Here is a 23449-nt window from a genome sequence, read left to right on the forward strand (position 1 = left end):
TCTTAATAATATGGCAAACTATTTTCCATTCCCTTTCATTGTGCAGGAGCGGAAAAGTCACATCATTCCTACCTTTTAACATTGTGCATAAGCAGAAAAAAGTCGCAGTGTTTCTATTTTTGAATAATTTTAATAAAGTGTGTAAACCACATTTGATGTTATTATCGCTTTCAACAAATATACCAAATTTCAAAATGTGCCAGTCTATAAATTCATGTATATCTTCAGACATTTTGAATGAAAAAAAGCTAATTTTTTGCAGGTGTGCTTAGAAATGCATCTACCTTAAGATGATTGTAAAAATTTTATAGATTATAATTCAAAATTTTTTGAAAAATTTATAAAAATGATTAAGAAATACAAATTTTAAAAATAAATCATAAAAAATAGGTGAATGTTATTTGGAATGAACCTAAATTTCGAAATGTGAAAAGAAGAATCAAATATTTAATCAAAAAAGAGATATTGATAAATATATACCAAACTCAAGATTGGAGCTAAAATTTTGCGAGCTAATTTTTTAAAAACTACTTGTGTAATTTTTACAAAACTTGGCAGTTTGGCGTAATTTAAGTCGTAGAATTGAAATATGTAAAGAAATTGGCATGTCATTTCAAAAAAAGTCTGATTTTGTGTCAAAATACCTATATTAGAGCAATGCTATATATAAATCTAATATATATTCTCAGTCACACTTTCGATACATGAAAAACGCAATTTGAATTTTGTCAATTGGCCCAGTAGAATGGGAGATATAGACCTGCCCCATCCCCCCCCCCCCACAGAGTACCTTTAGTTGTAGAGTTAGATGGAATGCGAGGTCTTAGATTCTGAACCTTCATTTTTAGAAATAGGTCTCTAAATAGTAGTCTCTTTTCAATGATGAAACTGTTAAGATGTTAGCAAAATGAAAACATAATAATTACTTAGCTAAATATATTACACATTCTCTTCTTGCTCAGGTCAAAAATTTTTTAAGATAAGTAAAGCCTTTTGCAGGTGAGCTAAATATAAAGGCGCCAAAGGCCATCATTAAAATTCTTTTTCCTATTTTCCCTTGGTTTTTGCTGCTTGATTCTTTACAGAATGAATAAACTAGTTGTATACTGGACCATTCAGAAAGTTCTGTGCTTTTTCAAATCAAAGTGTATTTTCTTCCAGTTAACTTTTTCCTGCTCATTCCTTGAATAAAGTGGATGTTTAAATATGATTTCAGCTATTTTCAGCTGTTTAAATATAATTTTAACATATGTTATGATATAATGTGCTAAGAATGAAGAACCTAAAAGCTTATTTTCATCATATTATGCTCTTTTATTAAAAAAAGGATGGGGGAAAGTTATTCAGACTGCTCTTAAACTTTATGCTGTATATAGACGAAGTGCTGTTTCTGATGGTGTAGTTTGAAGGTGGTTTGAGAAGTTTAAGGGTAGAAATTTTAGCCTGGAAGAGGACACCCACTCTGAAGCTCTATCTTCTGTACATGAGCTGTCACTGAAAATCCACATTATTCACTTCAGGATCTATAAGATAGAAAAAATATTCAAAAAAGCTGACTGATGATCATTTGAAGAAGACTGGGTTTATAAGCTGCTATGATGTTCAGGTACCTCATACTCTAACAAAGAATATGCTTGCTTGAATTTCAGCATGTGATTCTTTGCTGAAAATAAATCAAGAAGCTCATTTTTTCAATTGTTTTATTTCTGGAAAGGAGAAATGGATACTATCCAATAACGTTACAAGAAAAAGATCACGGAGTAAGCAAAAATCTCTTTTAGTAACATTGAGAAGGAATTGCATCCCCCAAAGTAATGCGTTGTGTATGGTGTTACTATAAAGGAATTGTTTTCTGTGAGTTTTTGCCACAAAATCAAACAATAAATTAAAAAAAAAAAACCAGTTGGCTTTTACCAGTTGGCAGTTTTAAAAGCAGCTTTCCTTATTAACAGCTTCAATAACTGTCTTTTATAGAAATTCATAATAAAAACTATAAATATCTTTCATTCTAGTGTACTTCAAAGCAAACTATTTGATCTATATTTCATTTTTTAGGGAGTAATGTGCTTAAGAGCATACCTTTGTATGACTTTTTTCAAATTTTCTTATGAAACAGACTGATTTTTATAGTTATATATCTTTTAAAAAAGTAATGATTAATATATGCTTTATTAAAATGTGTATTAAATTATTTCAACCATTTAATTATTCTGATAACAGTTCATGTATTTTAAATCAGTATAATTTTATTTATATTACCTTTATTTGTGTCTAGCTAGAGGGCTTTGTTAATGTCTTCTAAAGTTAAAACTTCCCAATTTTAAAATTTGACTTATTTGCCAAGATTGAAATTCTTTAGAACTGACTCTAAATCTCTTTCTTGGATTTTGTACTTTTCCATTTGTAAAAGACATACACACACACACAAAAGTACTGATTCTTTTGGTGAGTTTTCGACTACTGTGTTGTAATATTGATTTGAATCCTGAATCTGGGAGAAGTGGATTTATTTTTGATGACAAAAAATCACCATAGAATAAATGAGGCTATTTTAATTTAGGCAGAAATCAATATTATGTTGACAATGGTTTTATGGAAAACTTTTGTTCATTTTGTCTGAGATAAGTACAGTGCCTGTCTTCTTCAAGAAGCTTAAGTACTTTGCTAAAACAAACATTAGTCTGATTTGATTATTGGTTATTTTATAGATATGTATGTTTTAATAAATGTGTTTTTTTCCCATGTAAATTGGGATCTGTTTAGTAATAATCCCCTCCCCTAAAAAGTAAATTTGTTTGATAAAATTACATTCTGTAAAATAGAGAATCCACGAGAAGTTATACATTATAACATACTGCATTTCTTATTGTCCTAATCTGATGGAAGTACAGGCAGGACAGTGAGATTTTATGATAGATTTCAGCAAAATTACATGAGAATCAGAACTTTCAAATCAAAATGTGGTCACATGAAGCTGTATTCAAATTGAATAGTTATATTAATTACTGTAATTGTGTATAATGGAACAATATGAATCAACAGATTATCTTGGAAAAATTAACTGTTCAAGGATAGCAATTTGGGCAGCCGTAGGTGTCATAGGCATCATTTAGATGTACCAAGAGGAACAGTCTCCTATGTCCTTTTCCTTTGATGGCATGTGGACGTCTAACACATTGGTGTCTACTGCTGGTTTCACCATTATTTATCCACTTTGCATAAATACTAACAATGGCAAATCTTGAACAACCTACCAGTTGTACAATTTCAGACATACTCTCTCTGATTCTTTGGACCATTACAATCTGCCCTCTATCAAATTCTCTTAGATCAGGAGCTTTTCCCATCAGTCACTAAAGTGAATGCAAGAATGATTCCTTATGTTCTCCAGCAGCAGTTAAATACCATTCCTACTTAATTACATGCCCTCCACATCATCCAGATGAGTTCATTGAAAAATGTGGAAATGGTCATAATGTTTTGGCTTGTTAGTGTATGTTGTAAAGCTTACTTGAGAGTGTTTATTAAGAAATGCGAATATCTTGCGCAGATAAAAAAACATTTGAATATTTTATCTAAACTTTTATCTAAAGTCCTGAATTTGCTAAACATTAATAATTTTACTTTGGTCTAATTTAATCACAATTGCTCTGTTTATTATAGTATTTACAAAAGTTCTTGTTTTTATGTTCATCACTGAAATATAAATATTCTCCTTCTCAGATACAAAGAATGAAAAGTAATGAGATACATTTAAAAAATGAATTGGAGCGTCTTCGGTTACACCTTATAGAGGTAAGTAAAGTAACTTATCTGAACTTAATAACATACTTAAAAAAGCTTTGATATTTTGACAAAAATTTGCTAGAAAAATTGCTGTGCAGGACAGGGTAATCATTGAAGTAACTTTTTTTTAACTATTGTAAGATACAATTTTTTAATAATGCAGATTGTTTTTCTTTGGAAACATTTCATACTTAATTGTTTCTCATTGGAAAATTTTATGCTTAATTAAAATTCAATCGGGTTCTTCAAATCTGATGTGGTTTTTCTTAAGTAATTCATATGAACCAAAATGCAAGGTTCTTCTTTGTTGCACTAAATTTATAATCAAAGTTATGGGGAATTTTCAGTTATGTTTCCAAGGGTTTCTGACCTGCAGCACATGTCCTGAAATCTATCTTCCACCTTTTCCATCCTATATGGTTTTGTAGGTAGGCTTTGATAATAGTAAAACCTTCTTGTTACCTATTATGCCCCTCTTATGTCAAGCCGAGAAGAGTAGGATATGAGTCATATCAGGGAGGAGATGAAAATGTAATCTTATATATTAAGAGGTGGTGAAATAAGTTTAATTTCTGAATTGTCTAATATGACAATTAGAATTTAATCCTTTTATTTGAGAATATTTGTAAAAGGAATTATGCAAGTGACTATAAGTTTATTTTATTTAAGATTTAATTAAGCTAATTGGAATCTACTATGTCTCTTTAGATAAACATTTTAAAATCTCAGTCACATGCTATAATTTAAATTATTCACTCATACTTGTTTTATCAAATTTTGAAAAATAAATCTTGCCATATCTAAGAACATTTAGTATATTAAATTTGTTGAAATTAGTTTCCATGATTTAATATTATTGGGTATTTTATGTTTTAGATTGAAGAAAATTATACCCATGAAGTATTGAAAGCTGAAGAAAGAGAAAAAGAACTGAAAGATGAATTAGTAGAAGTCAGGCGAAGAGCTGAGATATCTAGTACAGCTGTTGTTGACACAAAGTAAATAGTTGGATAATTAACTTGAACTAAAAATTGGACCAAATAATGAAGGTTATTGCTGTATCAAAATACATACCTGACAATTATTTTCCTCTTCTAAAAAATAACTTTTTTTTCTGCATTTCATGATTTATTCTTACATAATAATTTTTTTTATATGTGCTTAAATTATATGCTGTAGTTCTAAATTAGTTCTCGTTTAGAATTTGTGAGAATTATAAACTTCTTAGACTAAAACATACTTGATATTTAATTTTTTAGCTCTTTTGGATTCTGTACATTTGTAATTTTGATATATGTTGTATGAATATAGAACCCCTGTATATAGTTTTCACAAATTTTGCATTTTAGTGCTGTCTATAAGCCTAAAGTTTCTATGCAGTGGCAATCAATATAGAATAATAATTAAATATGTTCAGAAAGAAATATAGGGTAAAATCAGAAAAAAATTAAAAATCTCAATAACGTAAATTTGATGAAAATTAGGGAAATGGTATATAATTACAGAGTTCTAAATATAACACCTTGGCATATATGACATATTGCTTAATTTATAATGTAGTTTCCATTTGAATTTGATCAAAAGGTAAAAGTGTAACGAATTCATTTCTAAAAAGTGGCAAGAGCTTTAAAAAAGTTAATTGTATTTTTCTACTTTGATTCACCAAAGCTAAAAACTTTTAAAGCAAATAGAATGATAATTGGAAAGAGTAAAATTCAAATATTTTTTTCAGTTACTGTATAATATGCTTTTTTTTCCACCCTTGACTTGGTAAAGATTAATTTTTCTTTTTCGTATATCCAATGGGCAAGATTCACCAAAGCTAAGAACTTTTAAAGCAAATAGAATGATAATTGGAAAGAGTAAAATTCAAATATTTTTTCAGTTGCTGTATAAAATGCTTTTTTTTTCCTCTTGACTTGGTAAAGATTAATTTTTCTTTTTCGTATAGCCAACGGGCAAGTATTCAAATAGCAAGCCTTCAAGAACAGCTATCTATGATTATGAATCAGCGTGATCAGGCTCTTGCACAGGTTTCTTCTCTTGAAGATCAAGTGCAGCAGCATTCTACATCAGTCAGTAAATTACAGTTAGTGCTAGAACAGATGCAAAGAAGTTAGTAAAAGGACCTATTTTTTGTCGCTAAAATTATTTTTAAAAATTTTGATATTTACTCAATTAAAAACATTATATAAAATTAAATGAAGTTTATTTCATTGAGAGTATTTTTAGATTTTGTATATCAAATTTTGGTTTGTGTAAAGATATTTTTGTGATTATTTCTGTTATTTCTGTTCCAAATCTGCATATTTGAAAATAGTTGATGATTGAATTGTTTATCTTTTTTTAATCAGTAATTAGCTTTTCAGTTTAAGTTTAGTTCCATTAAAAAGCGTATTTTTCAAACATTGAAAGGACTGTAAAATTAGAAGAAGAAAGAAAAAAAAAAAAAAAAAAGATTTGATAAAAATTTGTGAGTGAAATTAGGCTTAATAGAACGCATTAAATTGCAATAGTTAAATATTTTGTAATTTAAATTGTTAATTTAGCAAGTTGGTATCACATCACCCCCCCCCCTATGGAAAATTCTTTTCAAAGCTTCAAATCCTGGAGAAGGCACAGATGCTTGTAAGCGTATATTTGCAATATGGGGAAAATTAAAATACACAGTGAGTCAAAAGTTCCTTCGAGTAGATTCATCATAAGGAAAGAGGGGTGGGAAAGATTTGGATCAGTTTTCCAGGGAATTCTGCTTCAGAAAGTTGGATGAAAATTTTTACCCTTCCTCCCCCCCCTCTAGCCAAACCTTTTTTCACTATTTTCTATGCAATAGCTGAGTACATCACAAATTGTATTTTAATTAATATTGAAGAGTTTGGAAAAGAAGAGATGTATATTATTCAAAATTTCTTATTAATGAATAATATAATTGAATGTGAATGTCCATGTATATGAATATGCAGAAAGTTGTGAGAACTAATGGCTGTGTAACAATAATACAGAAAGTTGTGCTATTTAATGACTGATCAAAAAAATTTTCAGTGTAGCGTGGATTTTATTTTAATTGCCTTTATAGTATAGGGAAGTATATACTTTATAAAAATAATAGCTTAAAATTATCATGCTCAATTTTTTCCTATTATTCAAAGGCCCACCAGCGGCCGAGCGGTAATGTCGCTGAACACTGGTAGTTCGGTCCGAGGTTCGAATCCTGCGAACGGGCTGGCTGCATGGGTGTTTTCGTGGTTTTCCCCATGTGTAACGTGTATACGAGCCAGTTTCCCTTAGAAAGTCCTCCATGAAAGGCATCCCTCCCCTTAGGCAGATAGCCCTAGTGTGCTTTGCCATAATTAAATACACCACCACCTATCATTCAAAGAGGGGGGAAGCAATGGCGCCAGAAATAAACAAGTCATAGCCAATCATGCAATTATCTTTAAAGTATTATGCTGATATGATATTTAAAATAATTCAGTTAATAAATGTGTATCACATTTACTTATGTTTTCCTGCTCATTTCTTTAATATGTAATTTTATCATACAAAAATTGAGAAAGAAATATTATGTAAGTTATTTAATTTCTGAAGGATATGGTTGCAATAAGAACATAGCAAATGAAAAATATTCATTAATAAACTACTATCCTATTATTATTTATTTAAAAGAAACCTACATTCCAATAGGAATGTGTAGCATTAACATTACAATATCTATTACTGGTAATTTTGCCGAAAATTTTAATTAGCAAATTCAGTGAGCTCCAGGCTAGGGATAAAATATTTTTCAAAGTTTTTAAGAAACATAGCTTTCATATATATAGTTTATTAGTCAGCACTTGGCTTCAGAAACCAAAGCGTATTTGCCTTCACAATTGTAAACTTCCAGATCTTCATGCCAATTCATTTAATAGCTGAAGTACAGCACATAATTTCTGAAGGCAACTGAGCTAAAGTCAAATAAAGACAACTCTTAACAAAATATTCTGATATTAAAAAAAAAAAAAAAAAAAAAAAAGGGTACTGTGTGTAGCAAAATTGCTAAACATAAACTTTTCTGATTAGTTCGAAGGAAATATATTTGTTTATTACAAGTACCACAATGGAGATAATTAGCCCAAAGAGGCAATTTGCTCAGAAGGGTTATTAATTTTGTTTTGCCATTATGTGTTGATTCACTATAAACAGCAAATCACTTTTAAAATTGCAGTCACCAAATATTAGAGCCCTGTTTTAAATTTAAAGAAATTAAATAATGAAGAATCTGCATAAATGTATATATATTTCTCACATCGTGATAAAACAGCGGTACTAAGAGCCGTCAAATGTTGAATAACGTAAGTCTCCACCTGAATATGAGCATCTGGAAGCCCAAATTTGGAATTGCTCTTATTATCTATTTCATATTTTGTAAAGCATTTGTGAGTTTTTTGATTAAGAAACTCAACAATTTCAAAGCCAGCAATGGCAACACTGTACGGGGGGGGGGGAAATATCTCCAGCACTCAAGTCTGTGTATCGGAAATTCTAAAGATATGCTCTTTTAAATATTTTGTGATATTGCTGTTTAAGATATTTTATAGTTTAAGTGCAAAGAACGTGATAAACACGAAAGTAAATTCCCCCTATTCTTGTATCAATCAAAAATCTTTTCAACCCTTTTCTTCTTTAAGTGCCTTATTTGTCATTTTGCAGGAAAAAAAACCTGAAAGATTTCAGATTTTAAATTACATCGAAAGGGCCATTTTTAGCACACAAAACACAAAACGTTAAAAAGGTAACACACAAAACATAAAAAAAAAAAAAAAAAAAAAAAAAAAAAAAAAAAAAAAACACCCATTTGGGCATAGTATAAAATCTAAAAGCTTTAAGATTTTTTATGCATTTGTTTTTTATTTTTTCCGTGTTTTGTTCATTTTTGCTTTCCTGTATTTTGAATCTCACTGATATTTATTTTTGTCCATTGCTGCTTCCTTGGCTTTAAATCATTCACTGCTACTGAAACTGTTGTCTATATCATCTGCTATAGCTTGAAAGTGTTTGCCATCACCATTGTTATCATTATTTCCTTCACTTTTTTAGTTTTCTTTCTATATGAAGTGATTTTGAGAACCATCAAAAGCATTACATAGCTTCATTTTCTTAAAGCTCCTTACTATAATTGCTTCATCAATCAGAGTCCATGCACCAAAAAACCGGGAGCTAATCATTAATTAGTAAGACTAAAACAATCGCTATGTGAAGGAATGTATTTTAGAATTTAGGTGAACTTGCTTTCTGTTCACCTTGAGGAAGGGAAAAATTATATGAATTAAAAAAAAAAAAAAAAATTCAGAATCTTGTGCTAAAATGCTTGGGAAAAGAATAAGTGAGTGAAAAAATGCGCAATATATAGGGTATTTTTTCCTTCATGTGTATTCATATGCCTTTTTTATAAAATTTTATTTAGTTCACTCATGTTTTGCTATCGTCAAAAGTTTGTCATTAATCTGCATTGAGATTCTTCTGTCTCTTCTCATACTCTGTTTGTGGATGATAATATAATTTGGGAATGCTATTTTTCCAAAATTCAATTTAGATTTTTTTTTAAAATTTAAGATTTAAATAATTTTTCATGCATATCTTTAATGAATAAACTAAAAATATCAGTATTTTACTGGCTGCATCATTGAATAGAGCAGATAAAAATCTTTTAAATGAAATTTAAATGGAAATTTTAACTCTGACAAATTTTTAAAAATTGTTCGATATTATTCGTTCCCCTATTCCAATTATTTGACATCCATTATTTTAAAATTTCAGTGTTCAAAAATTGCATCAGAATAAAGCTTTGAAATTTTCAGAGATTATAAAATAATTTCTTCACCTTCTTTTCAACAGAATACCCACACTACTTGGAAAACCGGGAAAAGTCAGTGAATTCGAAAATTGACCAGATAAGTCAGGTAATTTAAATATTTTAGTCAAAATCTGAAAAGTCAGGGAATTTCATAAAAAGCGATTTTTGTGCCAACATCAGAAGTGATCACTTTCTTGGTGAATCATGTATCCCGTGAGTGTCATTCGGATAGCTGGCATAGAACCAATTTTCATAGCACCAATCAGATTGTCTTTTAGAAAGGCAAAGCAAGTTTTCAGCATTTTGGGGTTTCCAATAACCTAGAGAATCCAGAGATTTGCATGTGCAGTTTATGTTGAGTGAAAGTAAATTCCCCCTATTCTTGTATCAATCAAAAATCTTTTCAACCCTTTTCTTCTTTCTTAAGTGCCTTATTTGTCATTTTGCAGGAAAAAAAAACCTGAAAGGTTTCAGATTTTAAATCACATCGAAAGGGCCATTTTTTTAACATTTCGTGTGTTACCTTTATATATTAAATTTCATGTTCTTTTCACTTAAGCCATAAAATTCAGTTCAAGAGCACTATTGCAAAATAATTTTTAAATGAGCATATCTTTAGAATTTCCGATACATAGTCTCGCGTGTTGGAGATAAAAATGTATTTTCTGTACAACATTGCCATTGCTCGCTTTGAAGTCCTTGAGTTTAATCAAAATTTTGTTTAAGTTTTACAAAATTTGAAATCAATAATAAAACAAATTTCAAATTTAGGCTTCCAGATGCCCATATTCACAGTGCATTATTGAAAATTTGATGGCTCTAGGTACCATTGTTTTATCACAATGTGCGAAACATACGTATATTTATGGAGGTTCTTCATTATTTAATTTCTTTAAATATAATACAGGGCAATAATATTTGGTAGCAACAATTTGAAAAGTGAAACAAAGCTTGTAGTGAATTGACCCAAAATGCCAAAACAAAATTAATAGTCCTTCTGGGCAAATTGCCCCTTTTGACTAAAAGTCAGTCATCTAGGCTAACCATTTAAAATAGCTATATTTGCTGAATTACTATTGATTTTTGTAATTCAATTTTTAATCCTTAAGTAATTAACTTTGTTTTAATGTTATTTGTATCATTTAATGTCTTCTTCCGTCTAAATTTATTTATTATTGGTTAATAATACTTTCAAATTTCAAGCAGTTTTCTCTGGCATACTTGTGAAACTAATTCTAGCAGTAATATGACATACCATCATAGAATTTAGTGTGCATACCTTTTACTTAGGTATGCTGCTAAATAAATATAAAATACTTGAATTTATTTAAAAATATCATTAAATAGATTTCTTTCTTGCATTAGCTGCAAAATATCTGCAAAAAAGACATTTTAAAATCCGTATTGGGCAGATTTTAACCTCAATGCTAGGCAGAGCCGTAGCTAGGATTTCAGTGCCCGAGTACAATTAGAAATTTTGCACATATGGAAAACCTTTCATTCTAAATTTTATAACATCAATTTGGCACCCTAATGCTGCTCCCCGGGGACAGATATACCCTCTTGCCGCACCCTAGCTACACCACTGATGCTTGGTGGAGAAAACAACTCCTATTATAGTTATAAAAGTAATGCTTTGCAGATTATGGATATGTAAAGTCATGTGTAATTGGCAAATCTTTATGTTTTCAAGTCATTCTATAATTAAACTCAGTACAGCCAGCATGCAGTACACAAATAGCCTGGAATTTTTCTTGAAACACCTGCAAAATTCAGGGAATTTCATTCTGCTTGAGTGACAACCCTATTTCAAACAAGATTGATAAAAAAAAAATTATTAATTGGACAATTTTCTATCCTTTTTTTAAAAAAATATGTTGCAGTCTGAAATAGAAGGGTGGAAAAATGTGTTTTTGTGGCCATCATTTGGAAACAAACTTTCAGGGCTTTAGTAACATTACATCGCATGATTCTTATTGCTGCTATACTTTTTTTTTTTTTTTGCTTAAAAACAACCGAGTTTAAGGCTTGATTAGCATTTAAAATGATTTTCTATGAAAGTATTTTGTCATTTAATCCCCCCCATAGTTTATATAAATAAGTTCCATAGTTTATATAAATAAGTTCCATAGTTTATATATTATAATAATTTTACATAAATTTTTCTCATCCTATAATCGAGACTAAAAAAGTGGAGGTAAAATGAATCAATAGATAAAATATTTTTTAAAACTTATGTAATAATTAATGAACTAAAAGAAGAAATTTAATTTATCATATAGTTTTATGGGAATAAGAGATTAAATAAATATCTGTACAAAATCCGTCAGCAATGTTATATCACAAGTAATAAAAGCATGGGTGCCCAAGTACTGAAATTGTTAAATTGAATTGCATTGTCAAAAGTATAAACTGTTATCTTTACAAAATATCCAGGGTGTGCCCCTTTTTGTTATGAGTGACAAAACAAATTCAGATTAATTTGTTAAAGAGAATGGATTAAATATCCCCCTCTTGGTCCCATGAAAGTATATAATAAATTTTTCTTCTTTTACTTCATTAATTATGTTTTGTTTTAAATAAAAGCTTATTTTATAAGAGCTTTCTTTTTTTACTTTATTTTCCATTGAGAATTTGAAAATCGTATGATGCATGATTAATGTTTTAAAATGCATAAAATAAGAATTAAAAAAGAAGGAAGATTTCTTTTTGGAAACGAAACTTGATCTGTAATTATTTCAGAAAGGGTTAAAAATACCTTATTTTTATAATGTACAATAATGCTCTTGTTCTTCCAAATACTTAGTTCAAATTTATGCAGTATTCCAGTATGCAATTCTTCCTTCTTTGAAAAGATGAAGATCTGCCTCTGACAGTTTTTTTGCCCAAGTAAATTGTATTACTCCTCTTACGTTGCATTTGGTGGGAATTTCAAAAGCAGTGCACATTTTGCGATGTTATAACAGCAGATGTGCGGCATTATGACACTCTCACTAGGACAGCAGGAAGCTTACTATATCACAGATTGCTTAATGTAACACTATTTGTGCTTCGCCCCTTACTACTAGTGCCATGCCACAACGGAGGTTATTTTCCGAATTGCCCTTGGACATGCTTTAGCAAGTATAATTTTTCTTAAGGGGGGGAAGTCATAGTTATGTGATTGTACTTATAAAGGAAGATGCAAGTTTTTGTTAAGTTATAAATTAATTCAGTGTGAAAAGTTTGCATTTAGATACAGTTCTGTTGTAAGTCAACTTCTAGTTATTACAATACCCACCCATATGAGGCTTACATTTAATAGTTCTGCTGTTCATAATGTGTATATTACCACAATTGTATGTAGAGCTAAATCTGGCATTGCACAGAATCCTTAGATTTTCTATATAATGCCAGATTTCTTACTGCGTGTAACATATTGTTACAAATGTTTTTTGATTAGTTAATAAAAGCAGAGTTCTAAAATAAAAATAAAAATAGTCTTCAGTCTTTCAAAATAAAGTATCTGGCTCGGTATGATTAATAAATGTTAATTTTTGGTGTTAATTTTAAAAGTTGATTTAGCTCCCCCCCAGGCTATTGTTGCATTCAAAAGCAAATTACACAGCTTTTAGGAGTTTTAAGCTCTTTTTCATCTTTAAATAAATGTCATGAGTATTTTGTCTTTATTTTTCATGTTCTAAAATATATTGATATTTAATAAAAAATTTTGTAGGTAATGAACGGAAAATGAAAGACGTTGAAAAGAAGTGGCAGCTTCAGCTTGACAAACAAAAAGAACTTTGTACTCAACTAGAAGAAAAATTGCAAATGAAACAGGTAAGAAGTGAATTGCTTGAAGAATGGTCTATATCAGGGGTTTACCATCTAAACAAAAATGGAAAACCTTTAGTACCACCACTACAAAGTACTATTACCACCACCATTCTTAAACAAAGCTCAGATCGCATAAATTTACGATTGTTAGAGAAAAAAACTCAATCAGAATGGAGTTTTAATTTTTGAATTTAATAGTTAAAAAATACTTTGCTTCTTTGCGTACCACCTATTTTTCTCTTGCATACCACCGGTTGAGAACCCATGTTCTATGTAATGTTTTTATTGACCTTTTTTGTTTGAATTCCCTAATTCGTTTAGTACAAATTGCCATATCAGGGCCATTAAATTGGGCCTCTCAATTGGAAATATTGTAATTTTTAAATGATGTGGTGGCTGAATGACAACAGCCTAAAATTTTAAGAAAGTTTCTGGGGGATGATAAATACTTTATTTTAAACTAGAGGCCACTATATTGTTAGGGAGCATCTTTTTTATTTAAGTGATGTGGCTATAACTTCGATAAAAAAATTTTTAGAGTTGTAAATAGAAATGGTACAAACTGTTATGAGCCAGCAATAAGAATCCACATTGATCAAAGTAAAATCTTATCCACCATCTGAAGGAGATCAAAGCATACACTCACCAAATAGGACTCAATTTAAGACTAAGGAATGGATACAAATGGCTCCTAAAACCCCCATATTGCCAAAATTTTATATAATACTGTAATAACCAAAATAGTGATTTAAAATGACACCACTTGGGCCGTACCTAAGACTGAACACAAAAAGAGAATTCTAACCTCAATTCAAAGACAATTTATTTTATGTATAACAGGTGGATTTCATACAACTTCAAGTGCTGTACTCAACATACTAGCTGGAACAAGCTTTCTATATGTACAAGGCGTAGATGAAGCTATACAACAGCCATGCAGTTAAAACAGGACATTTCCTGTAATGACCATCTTTATGAAACTGAAGAATATAAATGTCGCTCCCCCTTCCCTGTAACAAACACCCTGCTTTCCCATATATATGAATAAAATGTCAGCAAGAAACAGCAGAGTTCATCATCCAAAAAAAAAAAAAAAAAAAAAAAAAACAGCATTTATGGACAGCTTCAAAATAGATGGAAATGCTGGATGTTCAGTCTGTATGCAAAAGTCCATATGTAGAAAAAGTCTCAACGCTGTATAAAATGGCAAGGATACCTGAAAAACAATAACAGCATTCATCAGGCAGAACTTTCAGTAATGAAAGGAACATTGAAAATAGAAAATGACCACTGAATTCCCCATATCTTAATTAAATCAGACAGCTAGGTGGCCATATTATCACTTCATAACTCAGTCAACAATTATAAAATTGCTTTTTAAATTAATCTCTACTAAAAAAAATATGTAAAAAAAAAAAAAAAAAAAAAAAAAAAAAAAATGCGTTCATGGGGATAAAATACCACAATGGAAAATGCAGATGTATTAGCAGAGGAGGCAGCACAAAAGCAAATAGAACTTCTTGATGTGTCATTTCCCAAGACCCACCTGAGGAGTATAATAAATATGCACACACAAAAGATCTGGCAGTAAGATTGCAATGAAGCAACAACAGGTCATTGCACACACAAATTCTTTCCAAAAGGTGATAACAAAACTTGAAGTACACAAGGTTTTCTAATGCAGTATATGTAGGGCCATGTCTCATTTCCAGATTACTTTTGCAAGAAGCAAATACTGACAAATGCTCCTGTGGCGAATTGGCTGTTGCTGGTCATTACGTTTTCAAATGTCCACTGACAGAACCCCAGCTAAAAGGATTCTTCAACATTTCTGTACCATTGTTAATAACACAGCGATGCATCATGCCAAAATTAAAAATAATTATGGAAAAACTGACCCATTGTTTACTCGAAATCTACCATGCAAAATAAATGCAGGAAATACTTGAGACTCTCACAACTTTCTATCAAAATGTAGAGGTTTTATTTCTCTTACTGAACACCCCGTCCTCAATCTATTAATGAATCAAGAAATCAAAAAAACATTCAAAGCCTGTTTTGTGAGGCATGTTTAATCTTTACAAATAAAGCACTAGACAAGGGAAAGCACAACGCTCTAATGGTATTTTGTAAGCAACTCAGTATAAGATACTGCATAGGAGTGAATTAAACTCACATGGAAACAAGTGAATTAATCAGCAGTGAATGCTTTCTGGCATCATTACTGGACAGAACTTGTTAGCAGTTTTAAAGGATTTTCATTGATTGAAAATGAATCCAAAGAAACTGTACAAATTACAAAAGCAATAGGCGGCAAAGGATTTTTAGATATGGAAGGAGGAAAAATTAAAGAATTAATAGAGAATTACAAGTGTGAAATGATAAATGAAAAATTAGGTGATTTGATAACATTAAACGGTGGTGAAAGCAGTGCTAGTGAAGAAGATGAAAAGCCTTTATTGTACAGTTAAATCAACTTTTAAGAAAGGCATAGGAACTATTGGATATTGTAATGAAGACTGACTCAAGGAAAAAGAGGACATTTTATTAGAGGTACTGAAAAAATTTGCACCCCTTACTGTGAAACGCGTAATGAATTGCATCAGACGTTGTCCCAAGTTAAAAAAAAAAAAAAAAAAAAAAAAAAGGGAGGCTATTAAGAAAAGTATTTGTATCATGTACTTACTTATTAAGCAGAAATAAAAATCCTTTTAATTAAGATTTGTTTCATTTCCCCTTTTAATTACAATAATATTTAGGTTTGTGTAAGTTATACATACTTTTATATCAGAACTATACCTAACATGTTTTTTCTATTGAAAGTTAACTCTGCGGAATGTGATTTTGCCATATGTGCAGTTTGTCCAGGCAACTGCTTAATATTACCTGTTCTTGTATCTCTATCTCTCAATGCATAGTTGTTTATAACGTTAGATTGTGTGGTGTTTGATCCAAAAATGCATGAAAATACATTCTTTATCAACTCTTTAGAAGGAAAAAATCTCTATTAAAACCATATACCCATATGCTGTTAAGTGGATTCACAGAGGAAGATGCTCAGACAAAAGTGTTTGAAAACAATTTTTATTAGCATGCAGGTTTCCATGTAAAATAAATGCTTAATATATGTAAAGTGATAATTAAACACTACTCCAAGCATTTGAACTACTGCAATGCTGTGGATTTTCTAATTCTTTGTAAAATTTATATCTCCTATTATGTTTACCTTTAGTCTGTGTGATCAATTAAATGTTAAATGTAATTTATCTGAATTGTATACTTTGTAAAAATATGTCTATTTTAATAAAATAAGGCATTTTTATATGTCATATACTTAGATGCAACTAGATGAAAGCTCTCGGGCTTTAGAAGCTGCTTCAAGACTTAGTGAACAGTTGGATGCCAAAGAGGAAATGATTGCTCATCTGAAAAATGAGTGTATGGTATTTTGTAGAAAAATTAATGCATGGATATTTTGTTGTGTTTAAAATTTCTGTTTTTCTTTATTCCTCCTCTTTTATTATAGTATCAAAAACCGAAAGTAAAATTAAATCAACAACACAAGAAATTGATACTATCAAAAGCACTACTGAAGGCAAAGTTGACAGGTATGTTGATATTATTTTTTGCTCTTTGTTTTACTGGAGATAATTCTTTATGTAAAATTTATGACAAATGTGGTTAGGGGACATTAAGGATAATTGTGTAATTAAATGGATAATTTAATAGAATTTTTTTTGTATTATTTGAGCACAGGATAACTAATTACAGTGGCATCACACGTACCTCATAATTACGAGTACAGTTTTTGGGGAAAGTTAGTGAATTATTTTAATTACTATGTAGCTGAGTAGTAGATTACTATATAATCGAATTTTCATAAACCAAAATTGAAAGAAGTTTTAAAAAATTTCAAATTATCAAAAACTCAATTTTAGAAAAGTTAACATTGCTTTTGAATTCTACATCTTGGCATTCAGTGTAGTGTAACTCAGTAAAGATCTGCTGTAGTTATGTGAGATGTGTATGAGTAAAAAGTACTTTTAATGTTCCTCAAGTATTTGTTGTATTTATATATCATATGAAAGTATGGAAATATATTCTTTGAAAAGCTTTATTATAATTCTTTACCTGTATTTTTTTTTTTTTTTTTTTTTTTAAGAATGGTTATGAAAAGCTTAGTGCTTGGCTACTTTTCAACACCACCTGGACAGAAGTCGGAAGTTATCCGTCTTTTAGCCAGAGTATTAGATTTTAATCAGGAAGAAATGGAAAAAGTATGTAAACTAATTGACTTACATTTTATTTAAATGGCACCATTTATCCAATTGTTTCAATTGTATAAATATTAATTTAACTACTTTAATTAAATATATAATTTAATATGAAGAATAGATTTAACATTATTTAAACAATCAATTTGGATCCACTTCCATATCTTTTATTCAGTAAAGCAATTACATGTGTGGAGGAATGCAGCAGATTAGTGAAAGTACAGCCATGATTTTATTTTATTGAATATGACAAAACGGTACTTTTTCGTTTCACCGCCGCAAATCTCGCCAAGCAGACTTTATTGGCGACAACACACAGTATACATATAAAAAATGTTGACAAATGTTAGTTCTAAGAATTTTTTATTTTGAAGGTATTAAACATTTTAATGTTGTTTAAAATTTTGTAAAAAACCAATAAATAAAGACAATAAATTTGTAAAAGACATTAATTTAGGAATTTAAAGAAGTATAATTCAACTATGCTACACAAACAATTAAAGAGAGGACATAAAAGTAACAACTATGATTAAAAAATATAATATGAAGCAGAAATATATGCAAGAAAGTAGAAGCGATTCCCCTCCCTCTACTCACACAGAATGAAAGAGAAAGGGAAATTATTTGCTGTAAACTGATGAGTTCGTTAAATGAATTATTCTTGGCACAAATTAAAAAAAGTTCACCAAAGAAAGTTTTTGAATTACTGATTAAATTTCACATCAAATTTTACGAAATATGCTTTTAAGGCATAATTTGAGTTGTAGAATCTATCAATCTATCTATATATATAATTGGCCTGCAATATCAGGAAAAGGTCCACTTTTGTGTCAGAATGTTAGAACAACACTATGTATAAATCTAATACATATTCTAAGCCATGCTTTAAAAACATGAAAAATATAAGTTGAATTTATCAATCGACCAAGTGTGAAATGGGAGATTTTGAACTGTTTCCAACTCCCCTTTTTTTATCTGAGTGTGTACATAAAAGCAAGACGTTGTGCCTCTTCTAATGCATAACTTCTAACATATTAACAGATTTTTTTTTAGTCATTCATTGAAGCTTTAAATATTATTACCACTCTATGATTATTTTATTGAAGTTCGTAAAATTTCTTATTAAAAGTCATCTAGTGTTGTGTATGGTTTTAATTGTATAATTCAATAAGTTATTCACTCTATGAAGATTTTTGAAATAATAAAATCCTATTTTGCTTGAAAAAATGCTTAAAAAATTATTTCCGGTTTGTAAGACTTGGAAAATATTAATTTATATCTGTTCTTCAATAGGCAGGGATTGTAGTTCATAGGAATGCAGGGAGACATGAACAGAAAGGTTTATTATCTTCTATATTCAGTCGTTTACCTACCTTGAGTTCTCCTGAACCTTCAAGAAGAATGCCAGAGGTAAATTATGAAAACTGTTCATATTTTTATACTTTATTTTCATTGCAAAAAACTAAGAAAATTTGATTCTTTTCAGTGTCAAAATTCTTTACCAAATATATAGAATGAAATATTCCAAGTTTTATTTAATCCATAAATAGTACATTAAAAATCTACGTTGGATGATGAGCCAGTTCAGTTACATAAAAAATCCACCAAGTACAGTCAAATACCGAAAATCCGTCGACCTGAAATACGCATTGTCTCGCAAAAGATAAACATTCAGTTTATGGGTTCCGGTAACCGTAACATTGAGTACGAAATATCGAAGAAAAAATACTTACCAAATAATGACGTCATAATTACCGAATAGTAATGAGTCATAACGGAAATACCAAATTATTGACATCATGATAAAAGTTTTTCCCCTCTCTAATCTGCATCGAGGTAAAAAAGCAGATGATTTACTCAACTCTTCTTTTAAGTTCACAATTCATGTTGTATTTTCTGAGCTTTGTTATTTCACAAGATTATCCGGATATTTTGTAGATAAATTAAGAATGTTTTAAATTTCAGGCCTTTTTAATACAATTACAGATAAGAAATGTACTCAGGATTTTACTGCTTGCAACATTGAAAAACGTAAATACGTTGCATTGACGGTAATGCAAAAAGTGCAAATTCTGCAAAAGATGGAAGCAGGTGCTACTTCTCAGTTTATAGCAGAATTGTATGGAATTGCGTCACGATTGGATTGTGTATGATATACAGAAAAATAAAGAAAAGCTGTTGAAATTTTACAGCAACAGTGATTCTAACACCGGAATCCGAAACCGGAAATCTTTGCATGAGGCGAAATCGGCAAACCTCGATGCTGTGTACATGTAATAATACAATGAATATTATAATCAATTTATATATGTAATAATAATTTAATGCATATATGCAATAATGTATATAATAATTTAATTAAATGTATCTAATATGCCTTATTTATTTTGCACTTTTAGTCTGAATATTAGGATTTATCTTTTCTGTCCCGAAATCCGCAAAATGCTAAAATCTGCACAACCACTGGTCCCATGCTCTGCGGATTTCTAGACTTCTACTGTATTCAAATTATGCCAACATTTACTCATATTAGTTACAGTTATTTATGGGAAGTGGTTACTCTTGTGAAGTATTTACTTATGTTAGTCAAACAGGTGCTGATATCATCTTTTAAAAGGAAATTACTCAGGAATCTGAAAAAGTAATATACCATTTATTAAGTCCATGTGCATTTTTTAATACCTCATAGAAGTTACATATGTCTGTGTTGTACCATTAAAGGGTGGTGAAGCAAATAATAGGTACCTCAAAACATTGTTGCAGATGACATAATATTTGCCATGTCTAAAACCTAAATTTCTGATTTAAGGAATGGGATATGGTTATATAACATGTAAGATGTACATTCTCTTAAGCAGTATGTCAAATCTTTTTTATCCTGCATATTGTCCCGTTCATCCTTCTTGAATTTATCAACGCCATGTTTGTATGACAGTGACTTTTCACCAGTGTAAACAGCAATATTGGGGTAAAAAAGTAAGCAGTCATTAAATGTAACAATTTCCCTGTAATCAAAATTAGGGCATGCTGGTTTGAATTCTGCGTACATGAATCAGACCTATGCAAACATGATGAAAAAGCCATTCTTTTTATTCTCTTTTATGTTGCCTTCCAGTTAGATTATTAATTACTATGATGTTTAGGGATGTATTACTAATCACTGCATGCCTTATCAAGCTATAAGTAACATCTAAATTTAAGGTCTGTTGAATGCTTCCTTCATGGTGGCATTATTTTAATGGCCAGCAGTATATATAAAAATTACATATGACATCTTGGAGAAGCTCGGTCAAACTGAATAAATTGAGCCAGATATTATACCTACATCACGAGTACACTGGGAGATTTCACAGATGAAATGTTCTACCTTATCACTTGCAATACAAATAGTGTGCCAACCTTCTCTTGTTCTCCTCTTTTCTGTACTGGGTTTAGTCTTCATGGAGATTGGGTTATCGTATATTTGAGAATAACCATCCAGAATACATAAGAAAATGAAAGGAAGTTCATTAATGCAATGTTGCTTAGTGGTGAGACTGGCTTTCCCCCCCTCTACTTTTATGTAAGGGCTTTTTTAAATTCTGTCTTGACAGTATATTAAGCCAAAGCTAAAATCATGAACAAGTTTATGCATAAAATTATCTGTAAATTCAGAGTAGTCATTCTAATCACCTATAGGCATGTTGCAGTGAAGAGCTTTTTTACTATCCCAAATATATTTGTACAGTCTTCTCCAAATCAGCATATATTTAATAAAATCTTTATTGAAGTAGATATTTTTAAAGGTGCTTATTACCTTTGTCTGCATATGATGGACATTTGATGTAGAATTTAAACTAAAAAAAGAAAATTTAACACAAGGAATATATGTTAATATTTAAAATTAAGCAAACCAGCAAACTTAGCTTGAAATAGATTTTGGAATAAAACTCTCTTGATTTCAAGGGCAGTCACGTACATGAACCTCTTCTTCGTGAGTAATAAAATTTTAGCTTTGTCCAAATCTACTGGTTGCTGTTTTGGGTAATTTTAAATTTTACAACGGCATATTTTTCTTCCATTTTGGTATGTAAATGTATTTAGATTAAATGAAGCAAAAATAAGGTAATATGTGGTTAACATGTGAGAGTAAAGATTCTGTCCTTCTGCATTTTACTTTTTAATTAATTTCTTTTTTTGATAAATTCAAGGTTTTTTATTGGAATATGTGTCAGTGGAGTGTACAGGATTCTGAATTTTAGAGACTATTTGAAAATATGAAACTTGCAAAATTCAGAAGATTTCTATGTAACGTAATGAAAATTTGAAAGTATGCAAATGGTTTGATTGATTTTAATATAAACCCGGAAGTAAGGATGCAATTTAAAAATCATAATTATTAAAAATTTATCAATATTTTGTTGTTTCTTTGAATATATTGTTGCAAATAAAATGCAGTTAGATTACTAGTATGGTGTCAACTTATTTCTTTCCCTCACTGTAAAAATTATGATCGATCTGGAAACTGCACATTTTTCTTTTTAATTTTAATTAATTTTGTTAAAAGATCAAAAAAGTTGTTTCATTGTTTGCAAAAGATTTATTTCATTTATTTCTTATTATATCTTGAATCCTGAAGAAAGTATTTAATTTTACAAACTTTAAGCATTGATATGTGGATACGAAATGTTTGTATCACAGTGTAATAGACAAAGTTACAAATATGTATGCTGATTTCAGCATTTCAAATCAGATTTTAAACTGTGTATAATTGCATTTACAATGCTCTCAAATAAATATGTAACTTATGTAGAATAATCAATAACATAATGGACCAGTGGGTGGAAAAATATATCATGGTTTCAAATAAGTTGGTTTTGTTCATTTCCGTATTATATTCATTAACTTAAATAATAATAATAATTCACCACCTCTTGTGCTTAATAATCTGAACTTTTCTAATAATAATATATACTTTTATATAACCTAGAGTAATGCAGTGCAGCATGTAATAAATATACTAACTATAGTTAACTTTGAAGGAATACAGTGTGTTTGGGTCTCATCCAAAATAACACACACTATAATAAATTCGCTGGTTCATAACTTTATTAATTCTCATAATTAAATTACAATCACTTATTATTAACTCATAGCTGTGACCAGCCCTCGTACACCGTCCATGGCAATTCTCAAACTTGTCTGATCATAACATTACAGATGCGCATGCGCGGATTACATGCCGCCCCACGTTGCAATGCGTAGCATTCACCTATTGTAATTAAGATATAGTATAAAGAAATTTAAACAAGTATATTATAAACAATTTTGAATAAGAACTATTACATAAAATCATTATTATAATTAGACATTTACCATATACATCAGCGTATAACTCAAAAGAATGCAATATAACATTTCAATTATATAATGACATTTTATGTGAAGCACATTCAATACTACACAATAACGATAAAGACAATATCATTTTTGTATTGGTAAGACACATAATTTGGTAATTGGTCGTTTGAAAGTTCCAGTTTGAGTTTTTACATTGCACACGCGAACCTTTCCATCTTTACTATAAAATACTTGTATTATACGACCAATTGCCCAATTACAACAAGGCAAATTATTAAGACACAATAACACGCTGAACAAATACTAATTCAGAAGTCAAACAACAAAAATCAGCATTATATTTTCAAAATTTTCACAGGACTAGTTTCGATGGTTTTGCTGAACCACCATCCTCAGC

General features: G+C 29.9%; 1 protein-coding gene across 3 annotated transcripts in view; it reads left to right on the forward strand.

Annotated features, from left to right (window-relative positions):
- Positions 1-23449, forward strand: part of LOC118191657 (uncharacterized) — a 49486-nt gene that overhangs the window by 15888 nt on the left and 10149 nt on the right. For 2 of the 3 annotated variants that reach the window (XM_085816971.1, XM_085816961.1), the window contains exons 4-11: positions 3724-3795; positions 4663-4784; positions 5738-5901; positions 13338-13441; positions 16777-16876; positions 16965-17046; positions 17601-17715; positions 19006-19122. In XM_085816971.1, coding sequence (XP_085673097.1) covers positions 3724-3795; positions 4663-4784; positions 5738-5901; positions 13338-13441; positions 16777-16876; positions 16965-17046; positions 17601-17715; positions 19006-19122 — 876 coding nt within the window. Of the gene's footprint in view, positions 1-3723; positions 3796-4662; positions 4785-5737; positions 5902-13337; positions 13442-16776; positions 16877-16964; positions 17047-17600; positions 17716-19005; positions 19123-21902; positions 22145-23449 lie in introns of those variants that run through there. The other variant, XM_085816967.1, reaches the window with a different exon arrangement.

Source organism: Stegodyphus dumicola, chromosome 1 (assembly GCF_044657685.1).
Source record: "Stegodyphus dumicola isolate Sdum_Otavi_A_Nest chromosome 1, ASM4465768v1".
NCBI lineage: Eukaryota > Metazoa > Arthropoda > Arachnida > Araneae > Eresidae > Stegodyphus > Stegodyphus dumicola.